General features: G+C 40.8%; 1 protein-coding gene across 2 annotated transcripts in view; it reads left to right on the top strand.

Annotated features, from left to right (window-relative positions):
• The window catches only part of UIMC1 (ubiquitin interaction motif containing 1), an 86628-nt gene that overhangs the window by 34022 nt on the left and 39002 nt on the right, over positions 1-13604 (top strand). For both annotated transcript variants that reach the window (XM_080672643.1, XM_080672644.1), the window contains exons 9-10: positions 5076-5176; positions 9765-9915. In XM_080672643.1, coding sequence (XP_080528769.1) covers positions 5076-5176; positions 9765-9915 — 252 coding nt within the window. The remainder of the gene's footprint in view (positions 1-5075; positions 5177-9764; positions 9916-13604) is intronic.

Here is a 13604-nt window from a genome sequence, read left to right as displayed (position 1 = left end):
TACTGAATACATAGAAACAAATATAGGGAAGCAGCCAATATGCAGAGACAAACCTGTCTCTAAAGAAAGAACAGGAGAAATCTCCAGAAAAAGACCTTAAATGAAATGGAAGCAAGAAAACTACCAGATACAGAGTTCAAAACAATGCTTATAAGGATGCTCAACGAACTTAGTGGGAACTTCACGGAACTTAGTGAGAACATCAATAACATAAAAAAACACGAGTTAGAAATTAAGCATACATAGTATGGAGTTTCCTCAAGAAATTAAAAGTGGAACTCCCATTTGACCCAGTCATCCTACTTCTAAGAATATACCTAAGAAACCTGAAACACTCAGAAAGAATATATGTACCCCTATGTTCATAGCAGCACAATTTATAATAGCTAAGACTTGGAAACAGCCTAAGTGCCCATCAGCAGATGAGTGCATAAAAAAACTATGGTACATTTACACAATGGAATACTACACGGCAGTAAAAGAGAAAGAACTCTTACCATTTATAACAGCATGGATGGATCTGGAGAGTATTATGCTGAGCGAAATAAGCCAGTCAGAGAAAGATAAGTATCACATGATCTCACTCATATGTGGAATCTAATGAACCAAATAAACTGATGATGATAAATAGACCCAGAGACATAGAAGCATGAACAGACTGTTGAACCTCAGAGGGAAGTCAGGGGAGAGTGGGTGGGAAGAGATCAACCAATGAACTTGCATGCATATATGCATAACCCTGTGGACACAGACAATGGAGTGGTAAGGGAGTGGGGGGGCTGGGGGAGGTTGGGAGTGGGCTGGAAGAGGTTAATGGGGGAGAAAAGGAAGACCTATGTAATAATTTCAATAATAAAGATTAAAAGAAATTAAGCATAGACTGACTGAAATAATAATTTACAGGGGATCAACAATAGAGTAGATGAAGTGAAGAATAAAATAAAGAATTTGGAATATAAGGAAGCAAAAAACACCCAACCAGAAGAGCAAAAAGAAAAAAGGATCCAAAAATATGAAGATAGTGTAAGGAACCTCTGGGAACATTTCAAGCTTACCAACATTTGCATCATGGGGGTGCCGGAAGAAGAGAGGGAGCAAGAAATTGAAAACCTATTTGAAAAAAATGACAGAAAACTTCTCTTACCTGGTGAAAGAAATAGACATACAAGTCCAGGAAGCACAGAGTGGTCCAAACAAGATGCACCCAAAGAGGCGCACATCAAGACACATCCTAATTAAAATGCCAAAGGTTAAAGACAACCTTAAAAGCAGAAAGAGAAAAGGAGTTATCTACAAGGGAGTGCCCATATGACTATCAGTTGATTTCTCAACAGAAACTGCAAGCCAGAAGGGAGTGGCAAGAAATACTCAAAGTGAGGAATAGCATGGACCTACAACCAAGATTACTCTACCCAGCAAAGCTATCATTTAGAATTGAAGGTCAGATAAAGAGCTTCTCAGACAAGGAAAAGCTAAAGGATTTCATCACCACCAAACCAGTATTACATGAAATGTTAAAGAGTCTTCTTTAAGAAGAAGAAGAAAAAAAGGTAAAAAATATGAACAATAAAATGGCAATGAATACATGTCTATCAACAATTGAATCTAATAGACAAAATAAATGAACAGGAAGAACAGAAACAGACTCATAGATACAGAGAACATTTTGATGGTGCCAGATGGAAGAGGGGCTGTGGGGATGGGTGAAAAAGGTGAAAGGATTTAGAAGTACAAATCGGTAGTTATAGTGTAGTCATGGGCATGTACTGTAAAGTACAAAATAGGGAATATAGAATTAGGTGTACCGGTTAATGCGGATTTCGTAATCAAAGAAAACACGATAATTTCAAGGGAAACATCAAAAGTGCTTTATTCAAAGTAATGTCGATCGCTAGCTACACATTTCTCCCATCTTTCAGGTAATTTGTGGATACTGTCCCAATAGAACTTCTCTTGTTTTGAGGCACACCATTCAGAGACCCAATTTTCCACTACTTTGTACGTTTTGAAGTGCTGTTCAGAAAGTGCGTGTGCCATTGATAGGAACAAGTGCTAATCTGAAGGAGCAAGGTCTGGTGAATACGGCGGGTGGGTTAATACTTCCCAGGCAAGATCTTTTAATGTGTCTTTAACTGGTTTTGAAGTGTGTGATGGTGCGTTATCATGAAGCAAAATTACTTTGCCGTGTCTTCTGGCCCATTCTGGTGGTTTTACGATCAAAGCGTGGTTCCAATTGATTATTTGTTGTCGGTAGCGATTAGTATTCATGGTTTTACCTGGTTTTAGAAGTTCATAATATACCACACCTTCTTGATCCCACCAAACGCAGAGCATTGTCTTCTTTCTGAAGCGATTTGGCCTTGCAGTCGATGTTGTGGTTGACCTGGATCAACCCATGATTTTGTGCGTGTGGGATTCTCAAAATAAATCCACGTTTCATCGCCAGTCACAATTCGATGCAAAAAAGACTTTCTTTTGTGCCGTTGAAGCAACATTTTACTGATGACTCTTCGGTTTTCCATTTGTCTTTTGTTCAGTTGATGTGGCAGCCATTTTCCTTTAAAATCTTTCCCATTGCTTGTAAACGATTGAAAATTATTTGCTGAGCAACGTTTAATCTTTCTGCAAGTTGTTTTTCAGTTTGACACGCATCCTCATCCAATAATGCTTGTAATTGTTGGTCTTCAAACTTTTTTGGTCGACCTGGATGTTCTTTGTCTTTCACCTCGAAATCATCACTTTTAAAGTGTTTAAACCAGCGTTCACAAGTATCTTGAGATGGAGCTTGTTCACCATAAGCTTCCCAAAGTATTCAGCAGCACTTTTCTTCAAAATAAAGTAATGAATTAAAACTTCGCGCAAATGCTCTTTTTTTGGCACAAAATTTGACATTTTTAAGCGTAAAAGTATCTATTATTCTAACACCTTCAGAAAATTTGACATACGAAGTTTTGAAGCTTGTTGTCAATACAACAAAATAGTATACATATCAAATCGCATACATATCAACATATGTGTAACTCCATCTATTGAAAAAAAATCCACATTTTTAACCGGTACACCTAGTAAATAATATTCTATTAACTATGTATGGTGTTAGGTGGGCATGAGATTTTTCTGGATGATCACTTAAAGTTTTTTAATGTCTAATCACTGGGGGTACATCTGAAACATATTGTATGTCAATTGAAATTGAAAAAATAAAGAAAAAATTAAAAAAGGCATATCTTTCTTGAGAATGTATTTTCTATTTCTGCTCCCTAATTTTTGTCATCTCTAATCATTCTGTTTACTTCAGAACTTACATTGGCAGGTTTTTGTTTTCTGTCAAATATATTTTAAAAGCACAACTATGCTGGAAAGAAGACAAGTGGATTAATTGATGAATGGATAAACAAACTGAACTATCCATACAGTGGAATACCATACTAAATAAAAGAGGTCAGACACAAAGACAACACACCGTATACCATTCTAGAAGAAGCAAAACTATAGCGACACAAAATAGACTGGTCATTGCAAGGAGCCAAGTAGGAGTGGATTGAGTATAAAGGGGTACACTTTTGGGTGCTAGAAAGGGAGAACTTTGGGGGATGTTAGAAAGATTTTTTAATATATATTTTAATCCTCACCCAAGGATATTTTTTCCATTTATTTTCTTAGAGATAGTGGAGGGGGAGAGAGAGAGAGAGAAACATGGATGTAAGAGATACACTTTGATTGGTTGTCTCCCAAATGAGGGCCAGGGATCAAACCTGCAATCGAGGTACATACACTGACCAGGAATCGAACCTGAGACCCTTCAGTACTTGGACTGACACTCTAACCACTGAGCAAATGATCCAGGGCAGGTTTTAATTTTATTTATTTATTTAAAAATACATTTTTATTGATTTCAGAGGAAGAGGGAGAGGGAGACCGGGACAGAAACATCAATTATGAGAATCATTGATTGGTTGCCTCCCGCACGCCGCACACTGGGGATTGAGCCCGCAACCCTGGCATGTGTCCTGACTGGGAATCGAACCATGACCTCCTGGTTCACAGGTCAACGCTCAACCATTGGGCCATGCTGGCCGGGCCAGGGCAGGTTTTATATCTCTTGATTGTGGTGGTAATTACATGGTATAACTGGTATATGTATAAATTGTATATATTTGTCAAAACTCATCAAATTATATACAGTAAACCAATTTTGGAGCTTGATTTAACAGACTTCAGATTTAATGGACAAAATTTCTGGTCCATATGTCATATGTGAAAATTAACACCCTTTTAATTTTAAAATGCTTTTAACCAAGATTTGCTTATAATTAAATTAACAGGTTGTTTTTTGTTGTTGTTAATTCATTTTTATTTTTAACAAATTGTAGTGAATAGGCCATATGTTGGAAAAAACTCTAGTAACTTCTCACTGACATAGTTCAATATTACATATTTACAACTATAGTTTTTATATTTAAATCCAAGAGTCACCAATTGTAAACAAAGTTTGGTGAATGATTAGCATGTGATCACACAACATTGCTCGTGGTAATTGGTTCTGTTGTTGAATGGCGTGACTTTCTGCAGCAGTTTTAATGTATGCTAAGCCATGCCCCAGTCGTGTGCATTTGTTTACTCATGGTGACTGGTGAATGCACACATTTACTATACCTATTCAGTATAAATATAAAATTACAGTAATACATACAGAAAACTTTTCAATGAAATTAAATTTTTTATGCATACTTAATTTTAATTACACAAACATGTCTACATAAATATAAACAGGTAAACTAATTTGTCAATTTTTTTAACGTGCTTTCAGAAAACCTACTTTATTATATAACGGAATTTCAGCTTTAATGGACACATCCTCTCCTGAATTAGCCACTTATATTGACTGTACAGAAAATTGCTGAATTCTATTGTATGTATATTATACCTCAGTAAAGCTTTACGAAGAATCAAAACAAATTGTATGATAAACCACCTCAGTTTTATCATACTCTTTAGGGAAAATAGATGTTTGTTTTTTTTAACTGAAAATACAAAATGAAAATTAATGAGATTTATATTTTTTTCAATTACAGAGACACAGCTAAGTTCCTCTGAAACTTTTGACCTTGAAAGAGAAGTCTCTCCAGGTAGCAGAGAGACCCGGGATGAAGTAACAATAATGTCAGATAAGGAGGTGAATATTCTTACTAATTTTTCTCAGTGTTTTCTTTTTGTTGGTAGTCCTCTGCCTCCTGCATGCCCCCTTCTGGGGATCGAGCCCACATCCTGGGCATATGCCCTGACCAGAAATCAAACCATGATCTTCTGGTTCATAGGTCGACACTAAACCACATCAGTTGGGCAGTTCATTTCTTGAAGTGAAGTTTCTTTTGAGGCTAAAAGGTAAGAGATCAAGATTTGGTATCCAGCTGCCTCTTTTGAGAAATGGCTGTATAGTATTTTACAGTAGTAAAAGAAATGGAAGCATTTCTGCAGAGACTTAATCCCTGATGGCATAGTCCTGATAAAAGTTTCTTTGCTTGTTTTTTTTGTTGTTTTGTTTTCGTTTTTTGGCTTGAGGTTCCTCCATTATAGTTTTCATTTTTATATTTCACTAGTGGCCCGGTGCACGAAATTTGTGCACATCAAAAGGGGATTAATTAGAGGAAATAATTTAATATTGCTATTTGCCCTATCTCTACAATAGAAGTGTCAGAGATGAAAGAAAATTAGTAAAATGTATATGAAAACCTTCCTCCTATCAGAGTCTGGGTCACACCACGGGACCCAGAGTCAAGTCCCTGCCCACCCACATGCGCCTCAAAATTGCGTGAGATCCAGACCTGACCGCCCCGCCTCCCCCCCACCCCCCTGCATTGGGCTAGATCTAGACCCAGCCAGTCCCACCCTTATCAAGCCCCGCCAGGCAGGGGACATAGCCTCAGGTCCCCTGGCCCGGCACCAGGACGGGGGGCATGGCCTGAGGTCCCCCAGCCCAGACCAGGGCAGAGGGTGTGCCTTGAGGTCTCCCGTCAAGCCTCGCCAGGTGTGGGACATGGCCTGAGATCCCCTGTCAAGCCCGGCCAGGCCGGGGGGGCGCAGCCTCAGGTCCCCCGGCCTGGCACCGGGAGGGGGACACAGCCTTAGGTCCCCTGTCAAGCCCCACCAGCAGGGGGTGCAGCCTCAGGTCCCCCATCAAGCCCCACTGGGTGGGGGTCCAGCCTGAGTTCCCCTGACCCAGCACTGGGGGTGCACCTTGAGGTCCCCCGTCAAGCCCCGCTGGGTGGGGAGCACGGCCTGAGGTCCCCTGTCAAGCCCCACCAGGCAGAAGGGCGCAGCCTCAGGTCCCCTGGCCCGGTGCTGGGGCGGGGGTGTGGCCTGAAGCCCCCTGTCAAGCCCCTCCTGGTGGGGGGGCGCGGCCTGAGGTCCCCTGGGCTGGCGCTGGGGTGGGGGGAGCAGCCTGAGGTCCCCTAGCCCAGCACCAGGATGGGAAGCACACTTAGAGGTCCCCCATCAAACCCCGCCGGGCAGGGGGCATGGCCTGAGGTCCCCCAGCCTGGTGCCAAGGCGGGAGGCATGGCCTGAGGTCCCCTGTCAAGCCCTGCCGGGAAGGGGGTGCAGTCTGAGGTCCCCCGGCCTGGCGCTGGGGCTGGGGGAGCAGCCTGAGGTCCCTGTCAAGCCCTGCCGGGTGGGGGGCGTGGCCTGAGGTCCCCCAGGCTGGTGCCAAGGCAGGAGGCGTGGCCTGAGGTCCCCTGTCAAGCCCTGCCAGGCGGGGGGTGCGGTCTGAGGTCCCCCGGTCTGGTGCTAAGGTGGGGGGAGCAGCCTGAAGTCCCCTAGCCCAGCACCAGGACGGGAAGCACACCTTGAGGTCCCCTGTCAAACCCTGCTGGGTGGGGGGCGTGGCCTGAAGTTCCCTGTCAAGCCCCACCAAGTGGGGGTCACGGCCTGAGGTCCCCCAGCCTGGCGCTGGGGTGAGGGGAGCAGCCTGAGGTCCTCTAGCCCAGCACCAGGATGGGAAGTGCACCTTGAGGTCCCCTGTTGAGCCCTGCCCGGTAGGGGGCACATTCTGAGATCCCCTGTCAAGTCCTGCTGGGTGAGGGACACAGCCTGAGGTCCCCTGTCAAGCCCCACGGGGGTGGGGGAGGTTGGGTGGAGAGGGCGTAGCCTCAGGTCCCTGCTGATTGCTTGTTAAGGCTCCTTATGGGAACTTGGCCTCAGCTGTGGGTGCAGCCATCTTTGTGATGGAGTGATGGTTAATTAGCATATCCCCTCTTTATTAGATAGGATAGTTACATTTTTTCAATTTCTTTTCTTTATTGTTGAAAGTATTACAGATATCCCTTGTGGGTTTTTTTTTCTTCCCAATGACCCCCTCCACTTCACACCCACCCCTCCCAGACCTTCATCATTCTATTGTCTGTGTCCATATATAAATATAAGTTCCCCAGTTTATCACTCCCCACTCATCCCCCCATAGTTAATATATAAATAGACCATTTTAATTGTGATAGAAAAATCTTATTTTAATATAAAAATGTTCAGAAACCTTCTAGGTTGCCTATGAGTGTGATTGGAAGTGGTCTTGTCTTCACAATAAGACAGTAATAGTCTACTCCCTCTTGAATATATTAAGAGTTGAAGGTACATTATCTACATTTTATAGAGCTGGTGATGAATACAAAGGAGGATAGTACTGGGTGTGAACACTGTGACATGTCATATAATATTTCTGTGCTTGGTGAACTTTAGAAGGCCAAGTAACTGCGCAGGTGACACTAACTTTCAACAACTCAAGACTACTTGCAAATTATCGGGTATCTTTGATTTTTTCCCCTCTGCTCAAATGGCTTTGCATGTACAAGATGACTTTTCATTGTAAAATTTATGAACAGAAGAACCTGTATTTATAAGAAGCTCAGTGACTAAGCTTGGAATAAATAACACCTACAACTTTTAGACCTACCTCCTATAGGAGAATAACAGAATCATATAGTCTGCCAGTACCTGGCAGAGTCAGCTTTCAGAAACAAAGTGGAAGGGGGTGACTTTTGCTTTTGCCACACCATGGTAGAATGGAAATACTGAATGTTTGATATCATACATGCCCGGGTTTGAGTCTAGATTGCCTACTTAGTAACTTTGTGATCAGTAGATTACTTTGTCTTTCTAAGCCTCAATTTCCTCTTCTGTAATACTGGAGCTAGAGACACCTTTATCAGTTGGGTTGTTATGAGGGATGGATATGGAAAATGTTTGGTCAAACCTGGCATAGTATAGGAACTCAACCATTGTTAGTTCCTTTCTCATATTTTCCTTTTTTTTCCCTTTCAGAATATGTCTTTTTAAGTATAAAACACATGTGTTGAAACAACATATTTTGGCAATTGTAGAAACTGTTTGATTTGGTATTTAGGTGACCTGTTTCCCTCTCTCATGGATCACATTCACCGCAGTAGATTTCAGGGATGGCCTAAACTTAGAGACAACCTCCTTACCCCAAAACCCAGTTGTTTCAGAGCTCAAATTATCTACCCATTGCAGTTTTGGTCCTGTTTTGTTCTTGTACTAGAAGATGGTTTATTTTTTCCCTGTAGTAAGGCATAATGACAGCCCAGGTGCTCCTTGCTTTTAAACGGAAGCAGTGGCTATGCAGGATAGTTTCACATTGATTGGACAGGACATGCTGTCCTTTGAAGCAAGTGTTAGGCAGTAGTACTGCAGTGCTTAATGCATACTGTTGAATTAATCACTGCAGAGTTCTCAGTTCTGATCTGTAAGGTAAAATAAAACTGCCTCTGAGAGACACTGGCAACTATTGAAAAAATGATGACTATAGCACAAGGAGAGGAATAAGAGAGGTAAGATATAAGAATGGCTTCAGCAGGCCTGACTGGTGTGGCTCAGTGGTTGAGTGTTGACCCATAAAACAGGTTGATTCTTGGTCAGGGCACATGCCCGGTTGCAGACTCGATCCCCAGTAGGGAGCGTGCAAGAGGAAGCCTATTGATGATTCTCTCTCATCATTGATGTTTCTATCTTTCTCTCTCCCTTCCTCTATGAAATCAATAAAAAATACTTTAGCAGCAATGTATTAATGACTTTTCTTTGGCTTTCTTAAATATTTGGGTCTTAGTTGTATTTCTTTCAATCCAAAGTCATAAAATACAAGAGGTGGTATGTCTTACTGGTTTAAGCTGAGACATAGGTTCTTAAATTTTAATTGTGCTTCTTTTGCTTAGAGCTCTTTTGTTTCCTAACTCCTTATATATGTCTCATGTAAAATATCACAGTTCTTTTGTGAGATTGAAAGTGTCTTTAAAGTGCTGCTGGTATACAGACTATTGAAACACTGCATACACAATATACTGACCCAAGGAGAACAGTGCCTTGCAGCATGATAGAGAGGAATGCCCTCAGTTTTTGGAGCCAAATAGTCCTTGGTTTGAACTTTAGCTCTGCTACTTACTTGTTCCGTAACTTTGGGCAATTTGCTTTACTATTTTGGATAATGCTTACCTCGTGTAAAAAGGATATGTTAATACCTTTGTTAGATTACTATGAGGATTAAATGAATATTACATGCAGAGTACTTGGCACATAGGGAGCAGGCACTGAATAACTATTGACTATGTTATCTCTCAATCCTCAGTCTTGAATTTGCAAACTAATTGGTATTGTCTCTGAAAGTAAATGAAGTATGGATGGAGTTTCTTGCAGTTCTTTGGGGAAAAATTATTTTATAAAGTAAAGCTGTTACAATTGCTGCTTGTCATATTCTTTAGGTTGGTAACAGGGAAGATGCCGAGAAGGAAATACCTTCTACTTTCTCATCCAGTACCAAGGTATCCTGCCCATTATGTGACCAAGGCTTCCCACCCACAAAGATTGAGCGACATGCCATGTACTGCAATGGGCTGGTGGGGCAAGATACAGGTAAGGACTTACCTGTCTGTGTGATGGTTTTGTAATTCTATACAATACAGTGCATAAAAAAGAGACAATTCTTCAAAGTTACAGTTGTTTTTTGTTTTGATTTCTATCTAATTAATTTTTAGTGCTTTTCATGTTCTTTATTATTTTGGCAGGTATGTTATTTTGTGGCACATACCTGAGGAGAAGGGGAAGGGGAAAATCTTGTATCTTTTTAATGTTTCAACTTGTTCTTTGCCATAGTAGGCCAAAATTCAGTGCGATGCCATGGATTTTGCATTTCAACTTATATATTTAAATATTGAGACTCCTATGGAACTTGAGGAACTAAGATCTAGAGTTGCCCATTTTCAATTCAAAATAAGTGTGTGTGTGTGTAAGGAAACTCTACCTAAGACAGCAGCTGAAAAATATTTCTAATTTCTATTCATGTGCTACATGTCTCTGCTGTATCCCCCCGAAGCTATTGGTTACCTTTTTTTTGTGTGTTAATTCTTACCCGAGGATATTTTTTCCATTGATTTTTAGAGAGTGGAAGGGAGGGAAAGAGGTGGGGCGGGGGTGGGGGGCTGGTGAGAGAGAAACATCAATGTGAGAGAGACACATTGATTGGTTGCCTCCTGCATATGCCCTGCAACCCAGTTATGTGCCCATGACCGACAAACCCATGACCTTCAGTGCAGGGGCTGATGCTGTATGCACTGAACCACACTGGCCAAGGTCCTATATTATTCTGCACCTTGTCTTTTTTTTTTTTGTCTTTTTAAATTTAACAGTAAATTTAGGTCTTTTCTTGTGCAGACAATTTTTATATAGTTGAGATCTGATTAATGTAAAGTTTTGTATTTTGCTTTTTCTATTTATAGCATAACATTTCCTTCATGAGTCACTAAAAGTTAGGTGTAAAAATATTTTAATGCCTATGTAATATTTTGTCATCCAAATTGCCTCCATTTACTTAAGTGTGTTTAGAATGCTTCAAGTTGCCATGTACATGGCACTGAGCCTCCTGTGCTTAAAGTCGTTGCTATATTTTGGGGTCATTTTCCCAGGATATATTTCTAGTTTGGGTGGTAGTAAAAAAGGTGGGCTCTGGAGTTCAATCCATCTGAGGTTGAGTCCCACCTCTGTCACTAGAGTATGTGACCCTGTGCTAGTTTCCAAGTTTTCCTTTTTCATCTGTCAAGTAATAGTAGTAATGATCTTATTTGTTTTTTTGTGAGATATTTTAAGGAAAATGCCTAGCACAGTGCCTAGCATACAGTAAGTACTTAAGAACTTTCAGGTGCTGTTACTACTCACAATAGTGAATTACTAGGTCAAATATTTTGTCATAATTTTTAAGGTTCTTTATGAATAGCATTGTAGTCTTAAATACAATGAAAGATGAAGACCTAAATCTGGTCATCAACATCTTTTAATAGAAGAGCATTGAAGGCCTAGGATTCTAGATGCAGTTTAATTTGACATAGCTCTTTAGTGTGATTTTTAGCAGAGAGTTCCAATGGCTGAAAGAATTCCGGGGCTAGGCATTTGGTGACCAGAGAAAGAAGATACTGTCTTGTGTATCTCACCAAACATGCTTACCCAATCGGTATTGTCTGTGTCAACAACCTACTCAGTATTGAGGTCCAGAAATAAATGAGTTTGAGAAGCTAGGCTTAGCCTGGGCTGTAAAGGCTGGATAGGTTTGGATAAACCCATAAGAAAGGGGGCCATATATCTTCTTGTGGGTTAGATAAGATAGGAAGCAAAAGAAACAGCATTAAACAACAGCTTCCTCCTAATCTTCCTAGTGGTGTTAGCTTGCTAATAACCTAAATTACCCTCTCTGGTGACATTTTTAGGCCTTTTGAGAGAATTTGGAGGAGGGAGTCCTCACTAGAACTATCCCATTCTCTGCTTTCCTGGGAACAGAATTTGGGGCTGTAGGTAGGGTGGGGAAGTTGGAGGAATTATGCAAAGTACCTACTAGTTTGCCTGGCGTAGGTCCTCAGTAAGTTTGCTGTGTATTTGGTTTCTCTACCAGCTTGACTGCCCCTGTCATCCTTGCCAGAAGTAGTGATTGTTCTGGTTCCACTCAGCTTTATATCTGAAGACAGAGGCCAAGCCCTCAGCCTAATTTTTTTTTTTTTTACCTTTGGTTAAAGGAAGCTTCTCTTAATATGGAGTGGAAAAAAGTTACTCTCAAAGATACATGACCCAGGTTGGGAGACCAGTAGCCTAGTGCCTAAGGGTATGGAATAAGAGAGAGACCTCCCAGAGTTAAATATCCAGCTTTACCCTCCTTCCTGTTTTCCTCTGAATCTGATCCTAGACATGCTTGGTTTGCCTGTGTTAAAAAAAAAAAAAAAAAGTAATTAGAGTCATTTACATGAAGTGTCTACCATTTATGCCTAGTTACTGTGCAGCACAATAACAATTATGCATATCATTAAATATGTGTCTGATTAACTTTGCTGTAAGTTTTATGTTTTTATAATATGTACTACACTGGTTACATTGGCTCAGCTGCTCACTCATTGCTCAGTGGCATTACTATCTATTCACAACTATGGAAAAATTAGAGCAATCTTTAAAGGCACTGTTTGAGGGGAGAGGATTTGCTAAATTAATCTAGACTAGGACAAAGGCAGTTTAGCTTCCCTTTGCTTTCTGGAAAACGTCTCTGAGATCATTTTATTTTATTTTTAAATAAATCTTTATTGTTGAAAGTATTACATATGCCCCCCCTACCCCCCCATTGACCCCCTGCAGCCTGCCCCTGTCCTCCACCCCAGGTCTTCAGCACCCTATTGTCTGTGTCTATGGGTTATGCATACATGCATACAAGGTCTTTCATTGATTACCTCCCACCCACTCACCCTCCCCCGCTTTCCCTCCGAGATTCTACACTTTGTTCTATGCTTCCATGTGTCTGGTTCCACTCTGTTCATCAGTTTATTTTGTTACTTAGATTCCACATGTGAGTGAGATCATGTGATATTTATCTTTTTCTGACTAACTTATTTCACTTAGCGTGATATTCTCTAGGTCCCTTAATGCTGTCTCAAAGGGTAAGAGATTCTTCTTTTTTACCGCTGCATAATATTCCATGATATAAATGTACCACAGCTTTTTAATACACTCATTTGCTGTTGGGCACTTAGGCTGTTTCCAGATCTTAGCTATTGTAAATTGTGCTGCTATGAAGATAGGGGTACATACATTCTTTCTGATTGGTGTTTTAGGATTCTTAGGATATTCCTAGAAGTGGGATCGCTGGGTCAAATGGCAGTTCCATATTTAATTTTTTGAGGAAATTCCATATTGTTTTCCATAATGGTTACACCAGCCTGCATTCCCACCAGCAATGTACTAGGGTTCCTTTTTTTCTCACATCCTCGCCAGCACTTGTCATTTGTTGATTTATTGATGGTAGCCATTCTGACAGGTATGAGGTGATACCTTATTGTTGTTTTAATTTGCATTTCTCTGATGATCAGTGACTTTGAGCATTTTTCCATATGTCTCCTGGTCATCTCTATGTCCTCTTTGGAGAAGTGTCTATTTAGGTCCTTTGCCCATTTTTTAATTGGATTGTTTGCCTTCCTTTTAAGTTGTATGAGTTCCTTATATATTTTGGATATTAACCCTTTATCAGATGTATCATTGCCAAATATGTTCTCCCATACAGTCGGCTTCCTTTTCAT

Source organism: Plecotus auritus, assembly GCF_963455305.1.
Source record: "Plecotus auritus genome assembly, chromosome: 6".
NCBI lineage: Eukaryota > Metazoa > Chordata > Mammalia > Chiroptera > Vespertilionidae > Plecotus > Plecotus auritus.
Note: the sequence above shows the minus strand (reverse complement) of the source record. Positions and strands in the feature narration are given on the sequence as shown.